Source organism: Varanus komodoensis, unplaced genomic scaffold, assembly GCF_004798865.1.
Source record: "Varanus komodoensis strain SLA01 unplaced genomic scaffold, ASM479886v1 scaffold23, whole genome shotgun sequence".
In the NCBI taxonomy this organism is placed as follows: Eukaryota; Metazoa; Chordata; class Lepidosauria; order Squamata; family Varanidae; genus Varanus; species Varanus komodoensis.
In genome coordinates, this window is record NW_025335627.1 from 17,858,149 (window position 1) to 17,872,097 (window position 13,949).

General features: G+C 40.3%; 1 protein-coding gene across 10 annotated transcripts in view; it reads right to left on the reverse strand.

Annotated features, from left to right (window-relative positions):
- The window catches only part of ADAM23 (ADAM metallopeptidase domain 23), a 193,302-nt gene that overhangs the window by 48,765 nt on the left and 130,588 nt on the right, over positions 1–13,949 (reverse strand). For 3 of the 10 annotated variants that reach the window (XM_044432104.1, XM_044432105.1, XM_044432106.1), the window contains exon 25: positions 4,568–4,658. The exons of 6 other annotated variants lie outside the window; for them this stretch is intronic. In XM_044432104.1, the coding sequence (XP_044288039.1) occupies positions 4,568–4,658 (91 nt within the window). Of the gene's footprint in view, positions 1–4,378; positions 4,659–13,949 lie in introns of those variants that run through there. One more of the 10 variants, XM_044432107.1, reaches the window with a different exon arrangement.

Below are 13,949 nucleotides of genomic sequence, written 5' to 3' on the forward strand. Positions count from 1 at the left end.
GTCTTTGAAATCTTAGCGAGAGAAACACACCTTTCTATTTTTGGGCTATCTTTTCCTTAATTCCTATCAGACACCATAAACATTCCAGGCTCTCTATTAAGCCTTACACATACTAAGTAAAGCAGCAAATAATGAGAGGCCCTGGGCTAAACCTCATTCATACAGTGAAAACTTTTTTCAGTTTTGCCCCAAAGAAACATGCACTTCAAGCTGTGAGCTAGGCGAGGCCATCATATTTGAGGTTCTGCTACAGAATAAATACTTTTCTTTTAAATCAAGAGCATTATTGGACGTTTAAACTGCACAGTAATCCAGGCAGGGATACCAAATAATCTTATACCATATAATGTACATCAAAATGACATAAAGGATGCAAAGTCTTGTCTAAGTGAAACTATTAGTATCCAATAAGGCTTATGGGGAGATGATTAAAATGAGTTGGATGCAGAGCTTGCTCCTGCCAGTGGGAATGCTCCCCAAGTGGAATTCCATGCAGAATGCTCCAGCTGGTGGGAAAGTGTAGATTTTCAGCAATTAGCCCTAATACTGTATGCCCATTATTGCCTCCTACACTGTTTGAGAGGGTCCCTCAACCCTCTAGCGCAGAGAGCATGGAGGGCTACAGAAGGAAGGGATAATCCACAAATACCTGTCCTGCTAAATTGAAAGCCTTCTGCAGCTTTCTGTTCATGGACAGCAAGGTCTGGCTCCAAGTCAATATGCATGTGTGGACAATTTTTAAAAGCATCAGAATAGTGAAATAGTTTCTTATTTATAATCTTATTTATAAAGAAAGTTTATTTTAAAAATAGTTTCATAGATTAATATGAAATTAGGAAATGAAGATTAATTTCCAAAAAATTAAAAAGAACATCTGAATGGAGTTTTAGGACTTTTACCGAAGTCATTTAATCTTCTGTAAGAAACAGTACAAAAATGTTGCCTTTTTTTTTGCAAAAGCTGTCATATAATTACTACAGGTTGGACTCAGGGTTCTGCTCAGGGAAGATGCTACACTACTGCTCAGCCCATTCAACAAGGTCCTGCCCAACACTATGTGTAACATTTTCAGGAAGGGTTGCCATGGGGAAGAGGGGTTAGGAAGTCTGCCTCCTTCAGCTCAGTTGTCCTAACCCTATAGAGGAATCTGGCCCATTGGCTATGTATTTTGATGGGAATATACATGAATGAATGCAGAATTTTATTGATTTCTTGCATATTTCACGGATATAGATTTGTGTCTATTTTCTATACCCAGTACATTAAGCAAAGAATTTCAGTTATTCTGTGAAATCAGAACACACAGAGAGACCAGTTCCTGTGATCAAAACAAGCCACAATTCTAGAAAAGCCCATGGGTTATTTGAGGATTGCTTCCTCCTTCAACAAGACATATTGCCTGCTTATGGATGACACAATGGGCAGGTTTTCACCCATCAATGTAAATCACTACAATAGGTTACCGCTAAGTGCCATCAAGCACAGTGAACCTGACAGATGATTGGCTCACTGAGTGTGCTTTGTTCTCTTCTTCCCTCTCATTCCTCTTGGTGGGTTCCCAGGGACACCTGTGGAGAAGAATGATGCCCCTCTCTTTGACAACCATGATCATGATGTGGTTTTGGATTGCTGCCACTATAAGAAGGTTCCTGCTGTTCAAGCAAGGCTCTTACCATAAAGCAGGGGTCCCCAAATGTTTTGAATAGGGGGCCTGTTGAAAGGTGTCAGGGATGGGTGTGGGCCACCAAGAGAATGCGGGCGGGGTGGGGGGGGAGCCAGCACCTCACTGTGTGCGCGCACTTGTGCCAAGCTATGGCGGGCGGGATAAATAGGCATAGCAGGCAGGATCGAGCCTGCAGGCCATAGTTTGAGGACCCATGCCATAAAGCATAATAGGGAGGATTGGGAAGCTGATCAGGCATCCCTGCCTCATGATTCAGAGAAGACATCTGAAGCATGAGATGAAAGAGCCAGGTCCACTCCACAGTTTTCTGTTCTCTGTGCAATCCTGCCAAGTCCATCGCCAGCTCCTGTCTGAATGTAGGCCTCTTGGGTCGGGTTCAGGAAGAGATACAGAAGGCAATTAGTATGACTGCACTGCCCCAAGAACAGGGTGGCCATTCCCAGATGATTTGCCAGCTCCCATCTTAAATCCTTGCCCTCAGGAAGTTGCTGGGAAGAGTTTGGGGGGTGGGGGCGGGATCAAGAACCAGGCAGCTCACCTGGCTCCCACTTCCTGATTTATGGGCAGGAGATAGGAGGTGGGACACCTCTGAGAAGTACAGCAAAGTAGGGGGCATCTGTGAGCCTCACTTGCTGGCTAGCCACTTGCCAAGCGTGGCACCATCACTTCTTTCAAGCAAGTCATTTGTTCTGGGACTTGACCCATGAAAGGCTGTGTTGTCTGAGTTCAGTCAACACAACAAGCAATCATGGTAGAAGCAAACACTAGATCATAGCATTGTGCATTATCATGGCTCACATCTACAGATGTGGAAGGAATCCATTTGGGGGTGGGAATCCATTGGATTCCCTGGGCTTGGCTCCCTTGTTTGGCCTCTGCTCCACTTTGCAGCTGTCCAGATCTGAGCTCTTGGCAAGCGTTCCCAAACATTCACTGGCTGCTCACCAAGAAGTCAGACTGAGGCATTGAGTAAGCAGTGCCTTTCTTCCATGCTCAGTGCTGCTGCTGGCAGCAGAAGACAAGAAAGAATTTAGTTGTTGGGAATGGCACCTGGCATGCCCACTTGTAATGCTCCTCTTCCATGTTTTGCAGCTGCTCTTTGGACAGCCTGCCTGCAAGTCCCCCCATGCCCACTGCAACACAGGCCATGCACTGGTGGCCCAAGGAGGTTCTTTGCCCAGTGCTGCACAGATGTGCTGATCTAGCACCTGGAAACCACTGCTGCTGCCACCTTTGTAGCGTTCAGCGCCTTCTCCCTCCTGTCAGTGGAGCTCTGCATTGGGTAAGGCAAGACATAAAAAATGGTATTTAAAATAATGCATGGTGTGGAGAAAGAAGAGAGGCAGACGTTATTCTCCCTCTCCTATAACACTTCAACCTGGGGTCATCCCATGAAGCTGATTGGTAGGAGGTTTAGGGCAGATAAAAGTACTTCCTCACACAGCATACAATTAAGCTATGGAATTTGCTGCCATGTGGAGTGGTGATGTCTGCCAATCTTTAGATAGAGATTGGACAGATTCATGAGAGAGGTAGCTACTAGCCTTGCAGGCTATACACTACCTTCTTTACCAGAGGTGGCTTGCCTGCATGCAGTTGCTGAGGTGCTTGGGCAGGAGGAGGTCTTGCACCCATCCTGCTTAAAGGATCTGTGGGCTTGCCATCATATTTGTCAGAACTGATTATACTGAGTTAGATGGACCAAAGTTCTGACTTGGAATAATGTAACTTCCTAACAGAAGCAAAATTTAAAATGTAAAAGTGTGAACAGCAAGGCAGGGAGCTCTCTCTTGCACGCTCCCACAGTAGGAAAACAGAAATTCACTGATGAGTAAAGAACTTCCTTTTTAAAATGATATACAAGCTGTACTAACCATAAAATCTGTACGTATAGTTCTACATCTAATAAGCAATACGCTAAATAGAATGCACAAAATAGCTAAGTTCATTTTTTCTGGCAATTGATATAGGAACTGGAGATTGATATAGGAACTGTACAGAACATTTGTGAACAGTCTTTAATGATTCACAGTTCAGAGTAGATAAAAAGTGGCTGATTAATTTAATGGTGTTTCTCAGTAACACTAATACCTATGACTGAATGTTTTAAAGGACTAAAAAGAAGAATGCCATTCAAGTAATCAATTTAAACATACTGGTTCCAATCCAAGGGACAATAACCTGCTGCTCTCATAGAGCTTTCCCTCAATTACAATATGATCTATGCTATGTGGAAGCAGTGCTGATCATCTAGTAAGCAGGAAGTAGATAATAAGGTAGAAGGGAGCACCTTAACAACCCCAGGTGCTTCCTTTCCCCCATCCAAGATGGTCCCTGAATCATATATTGATAACAAGAGCCACTTGTTAGAAAGTGTGTCCAAAAAGATGTAAAATATGATTACACTTAAGCAAATGGATGCAGGGCGCCTAAACCTAGGAATTATTCAAATATGGGATAAAATACATTGGGACATCTGTTTTACTGATAAGCTTCTTCTTTCCTTGAGCTGCTTCCATTAAATGTACTTGCACTCACATCCTGACACAGAAATATTCTTGAGGCTCACCCCTTTAAGAGAAAAGGAACAGTAGAAGAGGGTTCCTAATTTCCTTCCTACCTTCCATTCTGTAATCCAAATACATTTTCAGTCCTGCAAAATTTGAAAAATATATTTGTTAAGAGTTTCCTAATTTTTTAACAACTTTGCACCCCACTGCCATCTTTGAGATTTTTAAAAGTACATTTGAGCCTTTCATTAATATGAATTCATTTAAGTAAAATATTATTGGAAATCTTGTAGCAGGAACTCAAAATTTAGTGATGTAAGCAGAAGAGAGATATGCCATAGCCACCGAAGAGAAGACATGCGGCATTGCTTACTTAAAGCCCCATCCTGTCCCCCCAAGGACAATAGCTGCTACCAGGATGGCACCAGCGATGGAACCTATTATAAGATTGGTGGCGCTAGGACCTGTGACAAAGGATTATGGGAAGAAAGACGTAAGAACCAACCACTTAATTAATTGACATCAAGGGAAAGGTAGTAAAGCAATTTAAAATAAGTGTGCTATTAAAATACTTCAAACATATGTCAAAAGGGCCAAACTTCTTTTTCTAAAGAAAACATATGAGGAACAAATAAAAGAAAAAGATTGTCTACTCAGTTCTCATGTTGAAATTAATTCCTTACCAGAAAACTTGCTAATGAAATTCCGGACTCCAAATTATTTAGACATATTTTTAGTATTACAGATACCTTACGATTTTGCAACATTCAGGTTTTTTAAAGAAACAAACAGAGGGTTCATTTTTTGCTTTGATGGATAGTCAACTGAATGCTTTAAATACTAAATATTAAATGATGTTTGGAATACTTTTAGAGAGGAAACAAGAGACACTCATCAGGAGAAGAGGAAAAAGAGAAAGCAAACAGGGACAACTAAAATTAGCTAGTGCTCAAGGGAACAGACCAGGATCCTATTTTTAAAGGACCCTATTCACTTGCCAGATGCACTTGATGAGAACATTTCATGGTTTATCAAAGTACAGAACTTTATATAATTTTGTTGTTTTCAATATGATCTCTGGTCCTCCTAAGAAAAAGCACCAGTCCAACTGTGCAACAGCTAACAGGCAAAATGATCTAAATATGGTTTAAGTTCTTCTGCTTATTACTCCATGATTTACAGTACAATCCTGTACACAAATACTTGGATGTAAGACCTACTGCACTGGGACTCATTGCATAAAGCTCACTCCTAGGTAAGTCTTTGTATAGGATTGTTACCTAAGAAATGAGTGCTTCTTGTTGCTGCTAAAAATCCACAATCAAAAAGCAGTATAGATATTTTAAAGAATATGTAAGACAATATTAAGAAGAGAATTATTTCAGTCTTTATTATTGAAGAGCTGTTTGACATTGTAACATTTTTACAATATGATTATGAAATTATTTCCTTACTGAGTTCTACAGTCAATAGTTATTTTTTGGCACCGGCCTTTATTCCCTGGCCTTTATTCTTTATTCTTATTCCCTGGCCTTTGAGTAAGACTGCCAGGCATTTATGTGCCCTGACATATGCCATCAAATTACTACACAGGGGTGATGGCATTAAGTTAATTAAATTGAGCTGCAAAGCATTTTAGAGTGAAGCTTTTTCCAAATGTAGCTTCCCCAAGAACCTAGTGTTTTAATTATTTGTATTCTTTTTTTACTTCCCCATGATTATGTAAAATTATGTTTCTGTCAGCTTGAGGCAGTATTTTTAGATATATGGCAATATTTATGTATTACATTTATGTCCCACATTTCTTTCAAGTTGTTCAAGTGTAGTTCTTTGTAAGCCATCCTGAGGCTTGTGCAAAGGATGGGGTGAAGTGTTTTAAATAAATAAATAAATAAATAAATAAAGGTTATGTTTATCATTTTCTTCCTCTGCATTTTATCTTCACAACCACCCTGTGAGATCAGTTAGGCTGAGAGTCAGTGACTGGTCCAAAGTTGCCCAGTGAGCTTCATAGTCAAGTGAAGATTAGAGTCTGTATCTTCCAAGCCCCAATCTGACACTCTAACCATTATACCACATCTGCTTTTAACTATAGAAGGAATATTTACTAAGGAAGGATTTCCACTGAAAGTTAGATCTTTTGCCAGCTACCAAATTTTTTTTAATTGATGCAAAATGTGGTTAGACCGTATTTTTATATGCGCTGAGTATGCTTATAAAAAACAAAAACCATTTTCTTAGACTGTCAAAAAATAGTGACAACTATAAAAATGGCTGTCTGAAACTTTTGCAACTGGGAAAATACCAAATTTTACTATCTTGGTGTGGGACCCTAAAACTGGAGGAAGAGTTTCTTTTATTACCTAAGCATGGCACCTAGCCTCTGGGAGAAGCAACATGCCTGCAGATTACAAGGTATCCATTTACAATTTGATTTTTACTAAATTTTACCTAGTATACACATGATATAAAATGAATCCCTAGCCTTGCTAAAATAAGGACCACCATGGTTTTTTTTTTACTTCTGCTATCTACATTACAAAAGTTCAGTTTGCTCCAGTATACTTGGCACAAATCAGATGAACTGCTGAAATCTACATCTGCAATGGGAAGGTAACCATGTTTCTCTGTCCCTGTAAGCCTTTGGTGTAACCTACAGTTCTAAGCTACAAACATGGCCCAACCTAACATGACTTCCATTCCATCTTTACAATGATTAAAATAGCAGCTTTGCATTCTTTAGCATGTCTAGAAAAATTTGTTTCTCTACACCATCAACTTATTCTTTCTGTTTAGCATCCATCCTGTTGAAGAGTTTTGAGGAACTGAAAAACTTGCTCACTTTGTGATGCTTCAATTGCTCCTAATAAATGTTGTTATTAACATAGATTTCCTTGAAACACCTGTTCTAATTTTGAATTAATTATGAATATTCTGCAGCAGCATATCTATTGCATCATGACGTAAGAACTTAAACTATATACAGATCATTCACTACAGTATTTGAAAAATATACATAGTTATGTCTGATGATGATGATGATGACAACAACAATTTCGATCTTAAGCAAAGTTAAGATGGTTCACAGAAAGAATGTTTCTTGTCCTCCCTGCAGCCACCTGCACTGTTCAAAAGCCTCTCATGTGGGTAGGGGGACCCTCCTGAATAAAGTGGGATGGGGCATAGGATGCTAACAGGGGACAGAGAAATTACCCAAAATCAGACTTTTATTCTAAGGTTAGTTATCTTAAGCTGCAATCCTATACGCACTCATCTGCTGGTAAGTCCCATTAAACTAAATAGGGCTTACTTTTAAGTAGACATTTATAGGATTGCCCTTTTAAGCTGGCATCTTAGGCACACTTACTTGGGAGTAATTACCGCTGAGCTCCATAGGACTTACTACTGACACTTGTATAGGACTGTGCTGTTAAGACAGTTCACAGAAGGAAATTTACCTATCCCCTCCTCCCACCAACTCTACATACCACATTATGGAGGGTTCACCCAACCAAATAAAGCTATTCAGAGGTTGGTGGTGACTTTGATAGGATCCAACTTGTTGTTGTTGATGATGATAAGTAATTTTTACAACAAGCAAACAAACTCCACTGTCATTAACGTAACACAAAATACAGCAAACTCCAAATATACCAAGCAAGCATTATTGCCATTTACTGCCATATATAATTGAGTTTGTAATACAGAATGTAGGAACATTTCAAAATTGTTATAAAAACTGTTATGAAATAAAGTAGAAAAATCATTTGTTGATCCTATAAAGAAAGTAATGTCCAAGCCAAAATGCAGATGAAATACTCATTGTTTTAAAAGGCAAAATGAAATCCTACAAAACAGTAATCAACACTCAAGGGTTAAGAATGGTTTGAGTAGGGTTCTGGGTGAAACATGGGCTATTGTGCTGTCTGAACCCAGCCACAGTTCAAACCTGCTCTACACTATATTCCCATAAAAATTCTGAATGATAAATAATCCCATAAATATCATTTAATATATTAGCGCTGAGGTTTTAAGTATCTCAAAATTATATAAGCACATTTAATAAAAATATTCATATAGCTTAAGGCACTGATTCAGTGTTAGTCATGTTTAATAGTCGCAGCCTCAGACGGGGATCCCTCATAAGCATCAGAGGATGCCTCTATTGGCCAGTAGGATCTAGATGAGCATTCTAGTATAAATGGGAGTGCACATTCAGAATGGTATTTGGCTACACATCGTCTATATGCACAAAAGTCTTTTACATGTACAGATCTCCCTTGCTGGATCAGCACACAACAGCACAGAACATTACTAGTCTAGGACAACTGAAAATTCTAGAAAAGCAACAGTCAATGATTGCTAAATACTGATTATAGACACACTATCGGTGCTATGAAGTTCTAATTTCTTTATGACTCAATGTGGATTTTTTAAACCTATGGTTATACTATATGCCCAAAAGCAATAAACCAGACAGTCCAAGGTGTCTACTTTTAGTCTACATTTTGTAACGATGATAAATTTTTGAAAATTCTTTCTATAATTTAGAGCATTGAAAACATGTAAACATTGAATTGCAAAAATTATGATATAAAATTCACAAATGTATTGTTTTATGCCCCACATTATCCCAGACAGGAGGGGGTTAAACACTGCAAGAGCATATCACATGACATAGACATTCAAATCACATGACAAATACAGTCACCACATAACACAAAGCTAATGGGATACTACACAGAGGGCTCAGATGCGTACAATTACCTCACAAAGTAGGCACCAAACATGAAACTCAAACTAGAAATATGCTTACTCTATTCCCCACCCTGTGCCTCCAAAAATCACCCCCAGAGCCAGAATGGTCCCTGCCACTGCACCTATAAGCCTGTTAGTGGCCATGCTCACTGTATAGAGGGAAAAGGGAAGACTTTTTAAAAATAATGTAATTATATGCACAGATGTCTGAAAAGAAATATTTAATGGCATCTCAAAATGATATATTACTTTCCAGAATTCATTTTATAGATAATTTAGTTCAGCAGTTTCAGAAATATGGATTTGATAGAGGCTATATTTGCCTGAATAAAATTATGGTACAATCAGTGTTTGATGAATCAAGAGTATGATCTGTACTCCCATGGGTATAACTGCATGTGAAAAGAGGACAGGCACAGAGTTCACTGGAGTTTATATTTTCCCTGGTTGCCTTTTGCCCACATATTCTACAGAATGCTAGCCAATGGATACCTTGTTCTTCTTCTTGATATGGAACCAGTCTTCCCTCTCTTTCTCAGGGCCCTGCAGCCAGATGGCTCATACTCTAAAGCACAAGTAAAGGGGTTCTAGGGCCCTGAGAAGGAGCAGGATAGCTGGCAGAGTGTATGGGAGCTGTCCATTGGCTCCTGCTGAAAATCACAGCTGGCACAGATAAGATTCAGCTGGACAGAGGAAGGAAAGAGGACTCCATCAAACTGTATGCCAAAACCCTTCCACATGTACAGCTATAGCCACAGTTTGCCTCCATAGTTTTACATAGGCTTTATTCCTCCAACTATACAATACAGACATCATTACCATCTTTAGAAGACACAGTACAGAATTATCACATATCTTTTTTGTTCTCTATTTTTAACAAGCCAGGCCTAAATAAAAATCAGTGTTTAAAACAATTATAATAAATTATTGTATATAATTTTGTGGCAATATTTAGTTTTTAAAATTTCCACTGTAGTCATATATATATAGAATATAAATCTTACCTTTTAAAAAGATGTTTTATGATTTAATTAAATACTGAATTGGATCCAGTTTCTTCCTTCCATGGACAGAAGGGATTCTTCTGCCTTTGGAAGGCTTCCAATCCAGCATTTTCACTGGTGGAATGGGAGAGGAGGTGATCTTTGCTGATTCACCCCTGCTCCTTGCAATCCTTTTGCAACCCTGGAAAATCTGCTCCAGACTACAGCTATCACTACATAAAACTGCAGGACTGTATTCCTCCCTGCCCCCACGGATTAATATGCTTCATGAGAAGTCATTTGTAACTGCAGAAACAGCAATGAAATGGAAGCGAACTCCATAAAAACTTACACATAAAAAGGCAAATGAAAATAACAAGAACATTAATTATAATAACTTTGCTGTTTGACATTTAAAAATGAAAAAACTGAATGAACAGGTACTTCCCCATCTACCTGTTTTGTTCACTCTCAGAAAAATGTTTCAAGAAAGGCAGCATGATTCTGAAGACAATTGCTAATATAAAACAATTTTTTCACATGCCTTCTTTAGTCTCCAGAATCTAGCACAAATAGAATCTAATTACTTATCTTTCCTAGAACCATCCTAGTAACATTTTACTTTAGAATGTCAAGATCTGTGTCATGAATTGGAGTATCACCTTCAACTTGATCTATTATGTAGCCACACACATACAGTAAAGGGTATGTGACTAGTAAAGACCTGTGTAAGTAGTTTTACATGCTCAACAGGATGCTGGAGTTGCCTTTCTCAAACAGCCTCCACCATAGTGCATGCCAAAATCTTTTAAACGTGAGCTAAATTTCAAATAAAATTTGTGATGGGTGTCTGTTCTCAAAAATGTTTCAAAACTCCCACCAGGTATGCACTGGTTGTAGAGTACAGGAAAAGTTAAGTGGTCCTCAGCCTATAATTAGAAGCAAATAACCTTTTTGCTGAGCCCTATTTTTTTGCCTCCCCTTCACGGATCACTGCCTTGTTGTGGTGAAGGGGCTTCTGTAGCTCAATGAAGCTATGAGCTATGCCATGCAGGGCCACCCAAGATGGACAGGTCATAGCAGAGAGCTCTGACAAAACATGATCCACTGGAGAAGGAAATGGAAACCCACTCCAGTATTTTTGCCATGAAAACCCCGTGGACAGTACAAAAGGACAAAAAGATATGAGGCTGGAAGATGAGCCCCTCAGGTCGGAAGGTGTCCAATATGCTACTGGGGAAGAGCAGAGGGCTAGTACTAGTAGGGCCAGAAAGAATGAAGCAACTGGGTCAAAGCCGAAAGGACACTCAGTTGTGGATGTATCTGGTGGTGAAAGGAGAGTCCGATGCTGTAAAGATCTATACTCCATAGGAACCTGGAAACTAGGAAAAGCAGTACTGGGATACAATCTCCAAAATGACAGAATGATCTCAGTTTGAATCCATGGCAAACCATTCAACATGACAGAAGTCCAAGTCTATGCCCCAACCACTGGTGCTGAAGAGGCTCAAGTTGACCGGTTCTATGAAGGCCTACAACTTCTAGAAATAACACCAAAAAAGTATGTCCTTATCAACAGAGGGGATTGGAATGCTAAAGTAGGAAGCCAAAAGATCACTGGAATAACAGGCAAGTTTGGCCTTGGAGTACAAAATGAAGCAGGTCACAGGCTGGTAGAATTTTGTCAAGAGAATATGATGGTCATAGCAAACACTCTTTTCCAACAACCCAAGAGATAATTCTACACATGGACCTCACCAGATGGTCAACACAGAAAACAGACTGACTATGTGCTCTGCTGCCAAAGATGGAGAAGCTCTATACAGTCAGTAAAAACAAGACCAGGAGCTGACTGTGGCTCAGATCATGAGCTTCTTGTTGCAAAATTTAGGCTAAAATTGAAGAAAGTAGGGAAAAGCACTGGGCCACTCAGATATGACCTAAATTATATTTCTGATGAATATACAGTAGAGGTCACAAATAGATTTAAGGAAATAGATCTGATAGACAGAGTGCCTGAAGAACTATGGATGAAGGTTTGCGACCTTGTACAAGAAGTAGCAACTATCCCAAAGATAAGAACTGCAAGAAAGCAAAATGGCTGTCTGAGGAAGCTTTACAAATAGCTGAGGAAAGAAGGGAACCAAAAGGCAAGGGAGAGAGAGAAAGATGCCCCCAGTTGAATGCAGAATTCCAGAGAATAGCTAGAAGAGATAAGAAGGCCTTCTTAAATTAACAGTGCAAAGAAAAAGAACAGGGCTCCTCAAACTTTTTCAAAAGGGGGCCAGTTGAAAGGTGGCGCCAACCAGTGCGAGCCAGTGAGATGGGGGCGCCTGGGCGTGTGGACTGGTGAGGTATCATTGGGTGCACACAGCAGCTCGCTCGCTTGGAGATCTCCCAGCGAGTCCAAAAACATTTCCGAATGAACAAGCCACCGCCTCCCTGCCTGGACGGGGGCTGGAAAAATGGGCATGGCGGGCCGAATCAGTCCCACGGGCTGTAGTTTGAGGACCCATGAAATAGAAGAAAACAATAGAATAGGGAGGACCAGAGATCTCTTCAAGAAAGTTGGAGATATGAAGGGAACGTTTCATGCAAAGATGGGTATGATAAAGGACCAAAATGGCAGGGACCTAACAGAGGCAGAAGAGATTAAGAAGAGGTGCCAAGATTACACAGAGGAACTATACAAGAAAGAGCTTAACTTCCCTGATAACCATGATGGGGTGGTCACTGGCCTCGAGTCAGACATCCTGGAATGTGAAGTCCAATGGGCCTTAGGAAGTCTGAGCAACAACAAAGCTAGTGGAGGCAATGGTATTCCAGCTGAGCTATTAAAAATCCTAAAAGACAATGTAGTAAAAGTGCTACACTCGATATGCCAGCAAATTTGGAAAACTCAACAGTGGCCACAGGATTGGAAAAGGTCAGTTTACATTCCAAATCCAAAGAAGGCCAATGCCAAAGAATCTTCAAACAACCGCACCACTGCACTCATTTCACATGCCAGCAAAATTAAGCTCAAAATCCTACAAGCTAGGCTCCAGCAGTATGTGGACCGAGATCTACCAGAAGTGCAGGCAAGATTTCGAAGAGGCAGAGGAACTAGAGATCAAATTGCCAACATATGCTGGATCACAGAGAAAACTGGGGAGTTCCAGAAAAACATCTACTTCTGCTTCATTGACTATGCTAAAGCCTTTGATTGTATGGATCACAACAAGTTGTGGCAAGTTCTTAAAGAGATGGGAGTACCTGAACTTCCTATTTGTTCTCTTGAGAAACCTATATGCAGGTCAAGAAGCAATAGTGAGAACTGGGCACGGAACCAGTGACTGGTTCAAAATTGAGAAAGGAATACGGCAAGGCTGTATATTGTCGCCCTGCCTGTTTAACTTATCTGGAGAGCACATCATGCCAAAGGCCAGGCTAGATGAATCACAAGTTGGAATTAAAATTTCCCGGGGAAATATCAACAACCTCAGATATGCAGATGATACCACTCTCATGGCAGAAAGTGAAGAGGAACGGAAGAGCCTCTTGATGCAGGTGAAGGAGGAGAGTGCAAAAGTTGGCTTGAAACTCAACATTAAGAAAACAAAAGATTATGGCATCCAGTCCATAGATGGGGAAGAAATGGAGGTAGTGACAGATTTTATCTTCCTGGGCTCCAAGATCACCACAGATGGGGACTGCAGCCAAGAAAGTAAAAGATGCTTGCTCCTGGGGAGGAAAGCTATGGCAAATCTAGACAGCATACTAAAAAGCAGAGACATCACCCTGCCAACAAAAGTGTGTATAGTCAAGGCTACGGTTTTCCCAGTTGCAATGTACGGCTGTGAAAACTGGACCTTAAGGAAGGCTGAGCGCCAAAGGATTGAGGCCTTTGAATTGTGGTGCTGGAGAAGACTCCTGCGAGTCCCTTGGACTGTCAGTCCTAGAGGAGATCAACCCTGACTGCTCTTTAGAAGGCCAGATACTGAAGATGAAACTCAAATACTTTGGCCACCTATT